This window comes from Varanus komodoensis, unplaced genomic scaffold (assembly GCF_004798865.1).
Source record: "Varanus komodoensis strain SLA01 unplaced genomic scaffold, ASM479886v1 scaffold8, whole genome shotgun sequence".
Classification (NCBI taxonomy): Eukaryota; Metazoa; Chordata; class Lepidosauria; order Squamata; family Varanidae; genus Varanus; species Varanus komodoensis.
This window is the reverse complement of record NW_025336481.1, coordinates 14645253-14659042: the sequence shown is the minus strand read 5'-3', so window position 1 is coordinate 14659042 and position 13790 is coordinate 14645253. Positions and strand designations below refer to the sequence as shown.

The 13790-nt window shown below is 42.9% G+C and overlaps 1 protein-coding gene across 1 annotated transcript in view; it reads right to left on the bottom strand.

Moving 5' to 3' along the window:
* BCAS1 (brain enriched myelin associated protein 1) overlaps positions 1-13790 on the bottom strand; it is a 52151-nt gene that overhangs the window by 30037 nt on the left and 8324 nt on the right. Inside the window, exon 3 of the mRNA XM_044455565.1 lies at positions 8623-9185. Within this exon, the coding sequence (XP_044311500.1) occupies positions 8623-9185 (563 nt within the window). The remainder of the gene's footprint in view (positions 1-8622; positions 9186-13790) is intronic.

Genomic DNA, 13790 nt, shown 5'->3' with positions numbered 1-13790 from the left:
TGGGTAATTTGTTGTGCATTGCGTGATGATAATGGATGGGGCTGAACCCAAGAGTGGGTGGGACCAGAAAGAAAAGGGGGAGGGCCATCCCTTTTCTCCAGTGCCTACCCCTCCTCTCTGTCTCTACCATTCCTTTTTACAGTAATCCAGTTCACCAGATGCCCAACACAGAAACAGTAACAGTGTCATGTAGGAGAGGCAGTGCATCGCAGTGGTTAAGATCATACCACTCGGCCATGGAGCCAACTGGGTGACTTTGGGCCAGTCACAGACTCTCAGCCCAGCCTACCTCACAGGGTTGTTGTTGTGGGGATAACATTGAGGGCAGTGGGAGGAGAAAGATGTGAGCCACTCTGAGTTAAGAAAAGAAAAGAAAAGAAAAGAAAAGAAAAGAAGGGAAGGGAAGGGAAGGGAAGGGAAGGGAAGGGAAGGGAAGGGAAGGGAAGGGAAGGAGGGGTATAAATCTAATAAATAATAAATCAACCTGCAACCATTTTAGGGACCCTATTTGCCACCTGATTGTGCTGCCTATAAAACTTTTCATGTGTTTCCTCTCACCCCTCCCTTGAGGAAGCCAAATCTCTTCCTGCCCAGAGAGGGCATCTAGATATGTGTGCATGCCAGTGCATGCAAGTCTCTGCTTCTGCGTTTCTTCCAGCTCGCTTTCAAACAGTGCCAAACCCACTGATGGGTGAAGCAAGGACATGTGTTTTTCTTCCACTCTGTCTTTGCACAGTCATGTCACAGTCCAAAGTTCAGTTTTGACATCTGTTATGCGCCTGCCCCCTTCTCTCTCTTCCTTTGTCTTGAGTGCCCAGCAGTTTCTAACTGATTTCACACCTTCCAGCATTTCACAGATGATGAAGGGGATGCTCGGCTCAGCTTATAATGCACCCCTTTAGACACATTGTTCTTCTGCCATGATGATTTACTGGCATGTCAAGAAAGGCTGTGGGGACATTTAGTACATGGATATGGTTGTGCTTGCTACTGACAAGCTGCCTCTCAAATAGGGTGGCCATTTGCCTTCCTTTACAGTCCTCTCTCTGAAGGGCTGCAAGAGGCAGTCCTTTCTCTTGAAGGTGTCCTCTGTTGTTTGGAATGGAAGATGCAGTTATTCTTGGTGCACATCCCAGGCCAGGGTGGCACCAACCCTTTGGATGAGGATGGCAAAGGCTGCAAAGTGAGGTGTGTGGACATAGAGATGGTGGAGGAGGAAGGGATCATCCCAAGGCCACCATCTCCAGGTGTTCAGGCAGACCTTGGGAACTGACAGGTTTTGGAAGTGCAGGTTGGGCACCTGCGAGAGGAAAAAGAGAGCCTGGTCCAATCCCTGACACCATGACGTGGTGGACGGGGAGAAGGCTGGCCAACTAGAGGACCTAGGTAGATCCAGGAGTCAAGCCCTGCTTCAGAGAGGCATCGCCAGGAGGGTGGAGCCCAGGGTTACCGAAAAGGAAGGTTTCCAGAAATAGTTCCTAATTTGGGTTCAACAAACCTCTGTGTTCATGATCAGAGACACTTCCAATAGTCTGCTGTCTGTCTGTTAGAAATAAAATGATTTTATGCCCAAGAACTGCCAGTTGTCTAGAAGGAAGGATCCCAGTTCCCAAATCTGGTCCCAGTCCAATTTAAGAAGAGTCACTAGAAGGGAGAGCACCAGAGCCCTTGAAGTTGTCCATCCCCAGTTTTCACCTGGGCAGCTGACAGCTCATAGTTTCTCCTACTCTGGTGAGATGTATTGTAATTCTATTTAAATTATAGATAATCCCCATTTCTATATGTGCAGCACACAACACCATCAGCCTTCACCATCACATCTGTTAAAGCATCAGCCTTCTTTTCCCATTTCCTGGCTTTTTCAAGAACCAGCCGACATGAGGTAGCCTTAACTGTGGCCCCAAGTCAGCAGTCCTTTTGCTCATTGAATTCCTTAACAGTGCCTGTATTGTCTGAAATGGTTACATGCCACTGCTGGATCATAATATCTGCAGTTTATTCTCTTGTTTGTGTTTGGAGTCCCTGCTCCACTCCCTTCCTGGCCTTATAAGACCTCTTCAGAAAAGCCAACTTTTGGGTTGGCATGAGACAAACAAACCAAATCTACTATGAACTCATGTGCTATTTCTTCAGAAAAACAAAACACCCTCCGCCTGCAACGAATATTGCTTTGCCACATTGCCAAGCCTTTTTGTCCCTCGGTTGCCCCCTTCCATCCCTTCATTCCCTTCTTATAAAGAATTTCTAGAGAATGCTTTACGTATTATTGAGAAGGGATCATACATTTGAGTGGGACAGCAGTAGGCTGAGGACAGAGATTCTTGATGTGTGTCAAATCTTCCATGCATGAATCGCAGTACAACAAAGGTCTTAACTCCAGGAAAGGTTCACGGAGAAAGGATTCATTTTCAGGCTGTCACCCCAAGGGTTAAATGCATCTGTTTAAATCTGCAAAAGTGCAGGGAAATGTCCAACTTAATCTGCCCTGACACCGCCTACCCTTTTGCAAGCTGCCCTTTGCCAAAGTAACACTCCTCATGTGGCCTGAATTGTCCCAAAAGTTGTTTAGAAATCTTGAGCAATAAGCGATGTAGCACCGGATTAAGACCAGCTGCTACTAAACAAGGGGAAATGTGCATTCATGCCCCAGGAACCTTGCTCATCGTAGTGACGATCTTTCTGTGAAAAAGGTGAGGCAGAGGACTAGGGTGGCCATGAATTCCACTTTACAGGTACAAAGGGGGGAATTTAGAGGGCTTGAAGTTTCCCAACAACTATTAGCATCTGTGTCAACTGGTCACAGTTCTCCCCACACTGGTGGAATGGACTACTTTTCTATTTCAGTGACAGTGTCTTCTTCCATAAATATAAATGGGCATATGAAAATGTTAGGCAATTTTATGTACCCAATGCCATCTTCTCTTTTTTGTTTTCTAATTTTTGGCAGTGACTTGTTTCGGGTGATTAAGCAAGCTGTGGTTAATGAATCAGAGGATATTTGTGACTGCAAACAAGCAAATGTGCTGATTCTCACCCACTTGTCTGCTTCCACTTTTGGAAACAATCCAGGAACACCCCTATTCTTGGGTTATTACGATTCCAAACCAACAATAGTATATGACATTATCTGGGTTCATGGGTTAACTTTGGATTAATACATAACCTAGAACCTGATTAGTGTGGAGCTGAGTTTGACTATCCTCACTCAGTTTATTTGAGACACACACATAACGTTTCTAGAAGAATTATGCTCAGAAGCTGTGAAAACTTCCTATTTCCAGGAGAAAGCAGCAGTGCCCAGTGCTGATAAGATGGTCCCACTTTTCCCAGCCTGGGGCCCACCAAATGTTGGAATGAAAGCTCCAAGAATTATTGACTATTGGCCATACTGGCAAGAGCAAATGGGAGCTCAAGGGCACCAGGTTAGGGAAGGCAAGTGAGATCTCATGACAAGCAAGAAGCCACTGTCCATGTTCCATGTCTGGAGCAAAGTCCCATTTCTAAATGAAAAGTCCCAATTCTATGGACATTTTAAGGCACAAATTAATGCATGTTTAAACAGAAAAAAATCTACCATTCCCAGCATTATCCCAGTATAGGTTTGTACACTTAATTGCATAAAGTGTATTTCTTTTATTATCGTTTGTATTGTATTTTTTAAATGTATCTGTTTTTATGTTATATTTTTGTTAAGATTTTGTTTTTAATTTGGACTTCAGTATTAGTCACCCTGAGCACCAATTTTTGGCATGTCACCTGCCAGAAGGGATGTGTGAGGAAACTGCTCTAGAGGTGGGACTCCCTAGACTCTGGCTGATTTTTTGCAGCCCTGAGTCCCGCTTGCTCACATGGGTGCCTGCCAGGAACTGAGCCTGCGCAAACATGGTGCATGACTCGAGGGCTTTGTTTTTGCTGCATGTGCTGCGAAGGAAGGTTGTCTGATTGTGCAAAAAGCATTCCAGTGGCATCTGAGGACTTTGTCTCAGCCAGCAGCACTTCCTAAGCCAGGACTGAGCATGAGAAAGAAGTCCAACAAATAGAAGTAAGCCGATTTCTGCGGGATCTTCAAAATCCTACCTGACAATCTGCAAAATGTAGATGGAACAGATGTCCTAGTTTTATTCTTGAAACTACGGAATTTTGAAATAGTGTGTTTGGGAAATGACACAGAAAGAGAAGGTTGGGAAGGGGGATAAACATCTGTATCGGTAAACAGCTGCAAGGAAAGATATTCTGAGGTGGTTGGTTCATTATTTCTCCTATAGTTCATATGTATGGGTGTGTTTGAATAACATATACTGCATTAACTGAATTTTAGCAAGAGGTGGTTTATAATCAAGGATGGTGCTAGCTAAAAGGGAAAAAGCACAAATTTGCTTATGTTAATTTACATATGTTCTGAAGTCTTTCTGTGTGTCTTTAAAGGGCTGTACCTCCTAAGGACACCCTAAGGAGGAGAGCATTTGATTTCAGGGAGAAAGAGCAAACGAGTTGGGGGGCAGCAGAAGGTGAAGCACAGGAGGGCAAAAAGCCAGCGGCCCCGGGGGATCAACTCAAGAGAGACTATCAGGGCCCCTCTGGGCAATGGGAAGTTCTACAGGGCAGGTGGTCTCCTCGAGATCTGAGGGTCCAAATGAAAGACTGGGCCACCCAAACACTGCTTCTGTTACAAATGCTAATATAATGCGATATAATATAATATAATGGCAATTATCAAGATTTCACCCCAGATCCAGACCAGCCAGACAGATTATACATAGTGAAAGAAAAATCCATACCACAGAAAGAAAAAAAGATTGCAGAAGAAAAAAGTCAGCAATGTCCCATGATTTCTGGGTATGTTTTTCAGAAACATAAAATGGATATATGTCAGTATCAGCTCAGCCATTGGCAGTAGGGAGTCAACCTAAATAAAAAGAATGTCTTCCTGCCAGGCTTTCTTTGTTCGCATTGAGCATGGCTCAGTCAGAGAAACATTTCAGGCACATCATTTACCTTGGCTTGAATAGTAAATGCTTCATCATTTCATGAATCCGGCCCTTGTTTTAATTATGGAGCTTCCTGAATGTAGTTTTGTGGTGCTCAAAAATAAGGCCGTGGTTCAACCAAACACAGAATGCTTGTGTAGTCTCTGGACTCAAATCCAAAATGGAGGCGTCTCCCTCCCTCCCGTCTTCTCAGCAATGCTTCTTGTTGTGTGTTGGCATAATGTCATGTGGGAAAAGTTCTGATGTGATTAAGCTCCTGCAGAAGCTATCAGTCATGGCTCACTCAAAGAGTGGTGGGGGCCTGAGGCCAAAGCTGCATAATTACAATTATATCAAATATTTAGACTTCCAGTATAAATATAGCATCCATATAATCAGAAATTAGGCTGTCTGCCATCTGTTGGGCTGAAGAAACCAGTTTTGCAGAATGTGTGCTGCTTATAACCTGGGAGCCTTTTAATCTGAATTGACACTTTGTTTTTCAGGATAAAACCAAAGCAAAACAAGGCTGGGGAAGAATTCCTGATAAGTTAAAAAACCACATGCACAGTACCCAATCCGCTGTACTGGAACATGTGTGCAAATCAGAATCAAAGGTCATGTTCACTTCACTTGGGTTGAAGAGAAGACATGGCTGGGAATTGCTGGGTTTGTGAGGCTATTCATGTCTTGTAAAAGGAGAGCCATTAGAACTGCAAAGTCAGAAAAACAATGCTTAGCATGTTCTCCTACTTAGCACTTTGGGATGTAATCCTATTGCCATTTGAAGTGCTTTAGCATGGAACCTTCATATGCCCTGACGGTCAAGAAGATACCTGCCAGTAGGCACACCCATAGAAATCCTTAGCTTCATAGATGTTTCCCCATCAGTGGGATATGTTATGGCATATGTGGACCTGTGAGACCAAAGGCCCCTTTTCCCTGATAGCCCTGAGCTGTTTTGCTAGCACAGTAAAGTCACTCCCATTACACTCAGTGTGGATGAATTTAAAACTCCCTCCTCTTACCCTGTCCACAATGAAATGGTGGTATTATTCCTTTATTTTATGGATATTCTGACTTTTTTTCTGCAAGGAACCTGAGGCAGGTTCCATAATCCTCCTCCACCTCTCCATTTTTATACTCATGATAACCTTGTGATGTAGGTTAGGCTGAGAGTTAGTGACTGGTCCAAATTCACCCAGTTTGCTCCAAGGCTGAGTGAGAACCCAAATCCTAATCTAATCCTCTAACCTGCTTCCCAGGCTTCCCTCAGAACCCCCAGGTCCCTCAGAACTTGGCTGCAATGCTTGCGGTAGTTTCAGGTGGAATGAATTCTCTTTGTAACATCATAAGGTTGTGAGCTCTAACCATGGCAATGTATTTTGATCTGGCTTGTCTTGGAGGGGCTTTGCAAAGGATCTTGGCAGAGATGAAAACTGCTCACATTTGTTTGTTGGTATGGATAACCATAGCTGTCTGAAGGTTTGGCTACTCATCTGAGGGTGCCATGAGCAAGGGGAGTGTCATGATGAGCACTCAGACTTCTGAAGGTGTATCTGCCAGGAAGCAGCCATATCTCATGGTGCTTGTCCCTGGTAAAGCACTGTACGTATTCTTGCCTTTCAGGTTACATGGTGAATGTTGCTTGAGTGTCCTAATGGAGTCCATGTGGCAGGGATTGTGTGAGCTCAAGTAACATGCATTTTTAAGATGTAAATAGCAGTTGTGGGGAGAAACCTGAGCAGCCTTGGATTTGAGAAGGGTTGACGGCATCTGTGCAACCTCTCCAGATCTGTAGGTTTTTTTTGACCTACCTCCTTTGCCTTCAGCCATGCCTATCACTTCAGTGTGGTTTATTATTATTAATTGTTATTATTATTGATACTGATATCATTATCATTACAATTGATTCATTTCTGTACTTTCCCCATAGCTCAAGCGCTCTGCGTAGTTTACCACATGAGAACTCCTCTGAAATTGAATCTGGTCTTTGGCCTGAAAGAGGTTCAACACTCCCTCTGTAGGGCAGTTCAGTGTAATTATCTGCATAATTATGCAAAACTGAGATCAGAGACTGTACTTGCCTACGGCTATGAAATGAATTCATGGCAAGATGTGAACCAAGGAAATCTGAGCTCAGAGCTCAGTTTACATATAGGCCCTGTTTTGATCTGTTTTCTCTCATTTTCTCATTTTCCCAGTCTTAAATTCAGTTCAGTCTGAACACTGAGAATTTATGAAATCCTAAGTCTGATTTGTCCCAAAGTCTGCATTTAAAAAATGCATGGAAATTTGTATGCAATTTTATGCTCATTCAGCTGAATAGTTACAGCTTTCTTTGCACTTTGGCTAATGCACATATTTCAGCAATATAGACCTGTTTTATACTTACTTTCACCTGATTTTATATGTTGGCTGATTGGTCTAACTACTTAATTGCAAAATTCAAAATTGATGGGCAATTTCAAGGCATCTGCTCTCCCACTGTATGGTTCTTTATTTTTAAAGAAGATTTGAAGAGAAAAAATCCTGTTTCTTTCTTTTTCATATAATGTTGCTCAAAAGCTAAGTTTAAAATTTACTAGGTTTGAAATGAAATTGTACCATAACTTTGCACCTGTCACAGTAGACTATGTTCAACAACACAAATTCTAAGGATGATCTCAGAAGTCAGCATAACAATCAACAAGTGGGATGCAATAGGAAAGATGAAAAAGAAGCCATTTTGTAACCCACATAAGCCTATTAAAACATCAGGAACTTCGTCCTGAGAATGACCTGAACATGATGTAACATTATGAAGAATACATGACTGAATTTGAACTGCAGATCAGAGATGGTCCACTTCTATATTCAGTCTATTCTTTATGTACAGGTCTGGAAAAGCCTATTTTGCCATGTACTTAGTCCTGCCCACCTCTCTACTTTCTCTCTCGCTCTCTCACACACATGCACACGCGCGCGCGCGCACACACACACACACACCCCAACACAGAGTACTATCTCCACAGTCATGGAGTACTGTTTGATGGCTGAACCTTGATCAGAAAAACCAATGTCTGCTTATGCATCGCCCCCCAAAATGAGGACCCAAATTTGCATAACACCTGCATATGCTAACAAACACAATTTTAGAAATAATAACTAATATTTAAATAGAAATGCAGTACAGAGCAGGGAAGCCTGACCAGACTGAGCAACAACTGTTGATGGGCAATTTCAGCTGCTTTTCTTATAGTACTTTATCTTTAAAAACTGTACTTGGACCAGAGAGGCCTTCAGACAGAAGACTACCTTCAAATGGACAACCGCCCCCTTTATAATAGGACACCTAGTTGCCCAATCTGCAAACTATCTCAGTCTTTTATAGAATTGGAAATTGTTTCCTTTTCCTCATGAGTGCAGCTGAGGAAAAGATTTTTCCTGTAGGATTAAAATTCAGCAAGGTCACTGGGAGAAGCAGTGTTGTTCTGTGGGCCAGATTTGGCTTCAGGAAAGACCGAAGCCATCATGAGCTTTATTTCTGATCCACAGAGGACTGTGCTTCCGCAGGCTTTAAGATGTACAACTTCTGTGTCTCAGGTGACAGAAATCCTGTGCTATGAAAACCTTTTCCAGATGCAATGAGGAACAAAATTGCTCATATACTTGCCTTTCTCTGCAGGACATGATCCGGGGTGCTTTGTAATCCCGCAGTGTCTTCTGCTGTGACAACTATCACAGGCTGCTCCACCTGCTCCTCCACTTGACTTTGTTCTTGTGCTTTGCTCTTATCTTTCCCCTTCTCCACTCTGAAGAGTCGGTCAAAAAGGGTTAGCTCTTTGGGTTTGGGCAAAGTGGCATCCTCTGCCTTGGCTGGTGCTGTGAGTTCAATTTCAGTGAGAGGGACTTGGCTTAGGTTTTTATCCTGAGCGTCTTCTGGCACAGCTGTGGCAGGAAGGCCCACCCTCTCAGTCGACGCTTTGTTTGCTTGGGGTGCTTCTGAGCTGACATCAAGCGTAGCTGATTCAACAGATGAATTTGTCGCCTGCTCTCCGGTACGTCCTGGTACAGGCCGTGAAAATGCAAAAGCAAAACGGGATTTGGCAGCTGGCGGGGCAGTCTTGGCCTCATTCCCAAGATTATTTCCAGTGGCCTCAGAGACGGAGCTTATCTCCATTGTCTTCTGGGAAGAAACGGCCACATTATCCTGGACAACACTCACTCTTGCATCCACTACATGTACAAACAAGAAAACAGCAATTCTCCATCACAACAGGAAAGATGCACTATTAATCATAGCTGCCTGCATTTTTAATGGACTGATTGTAAACTGCAATGCCTAAACAAGCACAGTGTGTCCGTGTCGTTCTCTTTGCCAAGTGTGAGCTTTGGCCTATCAGCTTGCAGGAGTGATTTGGGCTGTGAAAGTTCATGGTATTGTCATTGGTTGACTCTACACTTTCGTGACACAAAAGTGCTCCCTAAATCAGAGGGTGACAAGGCTAGAATACAAATACTACTAATCAGTTGCCCTCAGTTGTACAGTGCTTTACATTTGCAAATACCTTTTATGCTATGTCACTTCTTGTTTTAGAACAAGGTTTAAAAAATGTAACTTTCTGATTATAGCCCTTTGCTGGATCAAGTGGATTACTCTAAGTTTGGTGTAGCCAGTTCCTTAACATTTGAAAACAGGGACCTTTTGAAAACTGGCAAGTTGTGGGAAAGGTGACTAAGCAAAGGGAGGATTCTCTTTGTGAGAAACAGTGTGGCGCTCTCCCAAAAGAAAGGGAACTAGACATTTGGGAGATTCCAGGTGCTGTTTCTGAGAATTAGGTTTGTGGAAATGAAAGACAAGGATCCCATTCTTTTATTTTAGAATGAATAATCTCTCCATTAACCCCTTTTGAAGAACTAGTCTATCCACTGCTTCCTGCCCATTCCAATCCCTTTAACCACCCCTTGTACTTTCTTCTGTCTCTTCTTTGAAAAATATTTCTTTGGATCCTGATTTGCCATTCTCCCTCAACTATTTCTGTGTTATACTGAAATGAAGGTCCATGTGAGTGCACTGTACACCCCCGTCCAAAACCCAAAACCAATGCCTTTGTACCCATATCTGGCAATACCTTGGTCCAATAATTGTCTTCATAGAAATTCAAAGCCAAACACAATGACAAAAGCATGGTATAGGGATATGGGAGAATGACATGTCTTGGATTTCAGAAAATGCACTGAGGCAGGAAATTCAAGATTTTTATTTTTTTTTCTAAAGGGGTGTTTCTTCAACCGCTGTGCTAAGACTTGAGCCAAGCATACAAGACAAAACAGAGAAATGGAAAGATCTGAAAGCGTGTGATAATTTTTGCACAGAAATAGCCATGAACTGGAAAGGTGTTCAATGTATAATGCTTATTTATGTGCATCCAAAATCACAGATTCATAGAAAGGGAAAGGAAAGATGAAAGTAAGTATCCTACACATACTACAGGAAAAAGCACCAGTCTTCTCATTTCAAGAGCTATTACTAAAGCATGTCTGCATAACTTCTTGTTCTTATTACTTTAATTAAATTAACATTTATATGCAGTTCTCACTGGTAAAAAGTACTAAAGAAATGTGAAACAGAAAAGGATCAAAGGATATAAAAGGTATAGCATAGTATTACATTAAAACAGTCTTTCCCAACCAGTCCGCTTCCAGATGTGTTGAACACTAGCTTGGCAAAGTCTGTATTACAGGTAGTTTCAAAGATAGTGCATTGTTGGAGAAAAACCAAAGTAAACAGAGACATTTTCAATAAACATGCAAAACATGACAGGGCTGAAGCCTGGCCCATGAAGCTTGAGCTGTGTGCTCCAGTAGGACTGAAATGAACCACAATTGTGTGGTGGAACCTAGCTAGTTCCAAATGTTCATGTTTAGTCAGCCCTTTCAACTGCACCTCGAAGAGACATCCAGGGGCTTAAATGCCTAGGGAGGCCATCCCATGCATGCTTAGATAGGAAAAAAAAGTCCTACAGATTCCAGCGCTCCCATGGTTGCTGGGGAATGAAGTGAACTGTCTAAATTGGGACAGGATTGCACTTTAATTGTAGCAACAACAGGAATTCCATGCAGGGTTAAGTGTAGAATGGAAGCATAGAAGAGTAGAACTGGAAGGGGGCTGTCAGAGCTTTGAGTGCAGCCCCCTCCTCATTGCATGACTCCATCCTTGATAGATGGCTGTCCAACTGCCTCTTGAATGATTTCACTGTGGGAGAGCCCACCACCTCCCCAGGTCATGGGTTCCATTGCCATAGTGCTGTAAAGGAGTTGTAGCAAAGAAGTGGAGAGCCGGAAAAAGGATTACCCCTGCTCTGTTCACTCATGTGAGCTCACCCTGAATCTACGAGGTGGAGCTGTGCCGTGTTTTGCATGCCTCGTGGTACAGGTCAAGTCAGATACTGAAACAAGTCCTGCTTTCCTGCATGCTGAATAACAAACTGATTTTGCTAATTCCTTATGCCTGTATCAGATTCTGTTCCAGGTTTGCTTTTCAGTGGAGAAGAGCAGAACAATGCAAGGGTCCACCTAGGCCAGCCTTCTGTTCACACAGTGGCCATCCAGTTGCCCACAAGATCCCGCAACAGGAGGTGTCTACAACAGCATCCTCCCATCCCAGGTTCCACAGCAACTGGTGTACATTGGTTTGCTGTTTCTGCTGCTGGAGAGAGCATATAGTCATCAGGATTAGTAACCAGCAATAGCCTCCTCCTCCAATGTCTAGTCCCATTTTAAAGCTGACCAAATTGGTGGCCATCAATACATCTTGTGGAAGTAAATTCCATATTTTTTACTATGTGCTGTGTGAAAGAGTCCTTCCTTTATCTGTCATGAATCTCCCTCCGATCAGCTTCCTGGGAGAAAGAAATCACTCTCTATTCACTTTCTTCATGCCTTGCCTAATTCTATCATTCCCCCCTCACTTCTCTTTTCTCCTACCTATTGTAACCCATTTTTAATAGAGGAGTTGCTCCAACCCTTTGATAATTTTAGTTTCCTTTTCTGTCCTTTCTCCAATTCCACAATCTCCTTTTTTGAGCACAGTGCCCAGAACCAGTGCTTTTTTTGTAAAAAAAATAAAAACGGTGTCGGTGCGGCAGGAAGCGCGTGACCGCACACACAGCGGAGCGTCCCAAGCCGAGAGCAGCGCCCTCACTATCTCACTATCAGAGAGCAGACACAAAAGCAGCCAGCAGGCACTATGGTAATGATGTTTGCTGCTGATCTGCTACGATTCAAAATCACTTCGTAAAATCCATTGGAAAAAAAGGTGCCGGAATGCTGTTCCGGTGCATTCAATGACAAAAAAAGCCCTGCCCAGAACTGTACACAATATTCTATGTGCAGTTGCACCATAGATTTCTAGAAGGGTGTTGTGATATTGGCAGTTTTATTCGCAGTTCCTTTCCTCATTCTGCCTAACAGGGAATTTGCACTGAACTCAGCAGCTGCATGCTGAGTTGACATTTTTATCAAGCTGTCTACCACAATCCCGTCTCCTCCTCGGTCAGTCATCACCACCTCAGATCCCATTAAGATCTTCTGTTTCAAAAGCCAGAGAAACAAGCAGGGTGAATTCTGCCAAGTAAGCAGCATCTGTTCCAGCAGAATGAAGCCATGCGACAAAGCAGGTGCCCAGCGCACCAGTGTATCAACAAGAAACAGGTAGCAGTGGTGATTTTGCAGGTGCCGATGCTCCATCAGGATGCAGGAAAGGCTCGAGTAGGCTGACTATCTTGGGCTGCTTCTGTTATTTTAGTAGATTGGCATTTTTCTCACACCCATTTACTAAATACACTACAGTATCAGCATATACAATATCAGCTAGAGTGTTGGGAAGCCCAGGAAAAGAACCAACAGAACAAAAGACATGGAAAAAAGAAAAAAGAACCAGAAACAGTAGGCCTGATGTGCTGTGGGACACAGCCCTTGTTCTAGAACTGCAGCTTGACCACTTCCTTAAGAGACATATAATTTGAGATCATCTTATATTCTTGCCCATATTAACCATGTATAAATCTTCCCTGGGGTTCAACCATTTTTTACCATGATCCAAAATCCTAAACATGGACTGACTGATGATGATTATTTGTGCTATTATTATTATTATTATTATTATTATTAATAATAATAATACCTGTACATCAAGTAACTTTGTGCTGAGCAAGGATATTTACTAATTTTCTTCAGGGGGGTGCATTCAGTCATAAGTCCATTCTGACCAATTTCCACATCAATCTTCAATTTTTAATAAATTTACACCCTGCACAGAAGTTTACATTCATTTTCATATGCAAGTTTCCTAATATATGCATTTTATATGCAACCCCCCCTTAATAGCTGCATTTTTGTATACAAGACTTGAACTAAGAAATGCATTGCAAAATTAAAGTGTGCAATGTGAACAGTAACTGTGTTCCAATCCATGTATCAGTCTAGGTCCTAGGAGGTGCAAATTAGTTTATTTCAGAGCACTTCAAAATGTGGACCATTTTCTCCCCCATCTCAAAATAAGAAGACACAAGAGGAGACAATTGGAACAGCAGAATGTTGCGATGTGGAGCGTTCCAGGCAGTTAGCCATACGCTACTTAAAGCAGGTCTTTCCACACACGCAGGCAATTCCGATGGCACTGGAGAAGAGGTACCCAATGTGGTACCCATTCTTTCCTTCCCCTGATTTTTTAAACTTGTAGGAAATGTGTACAGCTTTCTCGCAATTGTACACAGGCTTCAACAAAAGCAGAGCAAATAATCATATATGAATTCATTTGAAGCTGGCATCTACATGCCA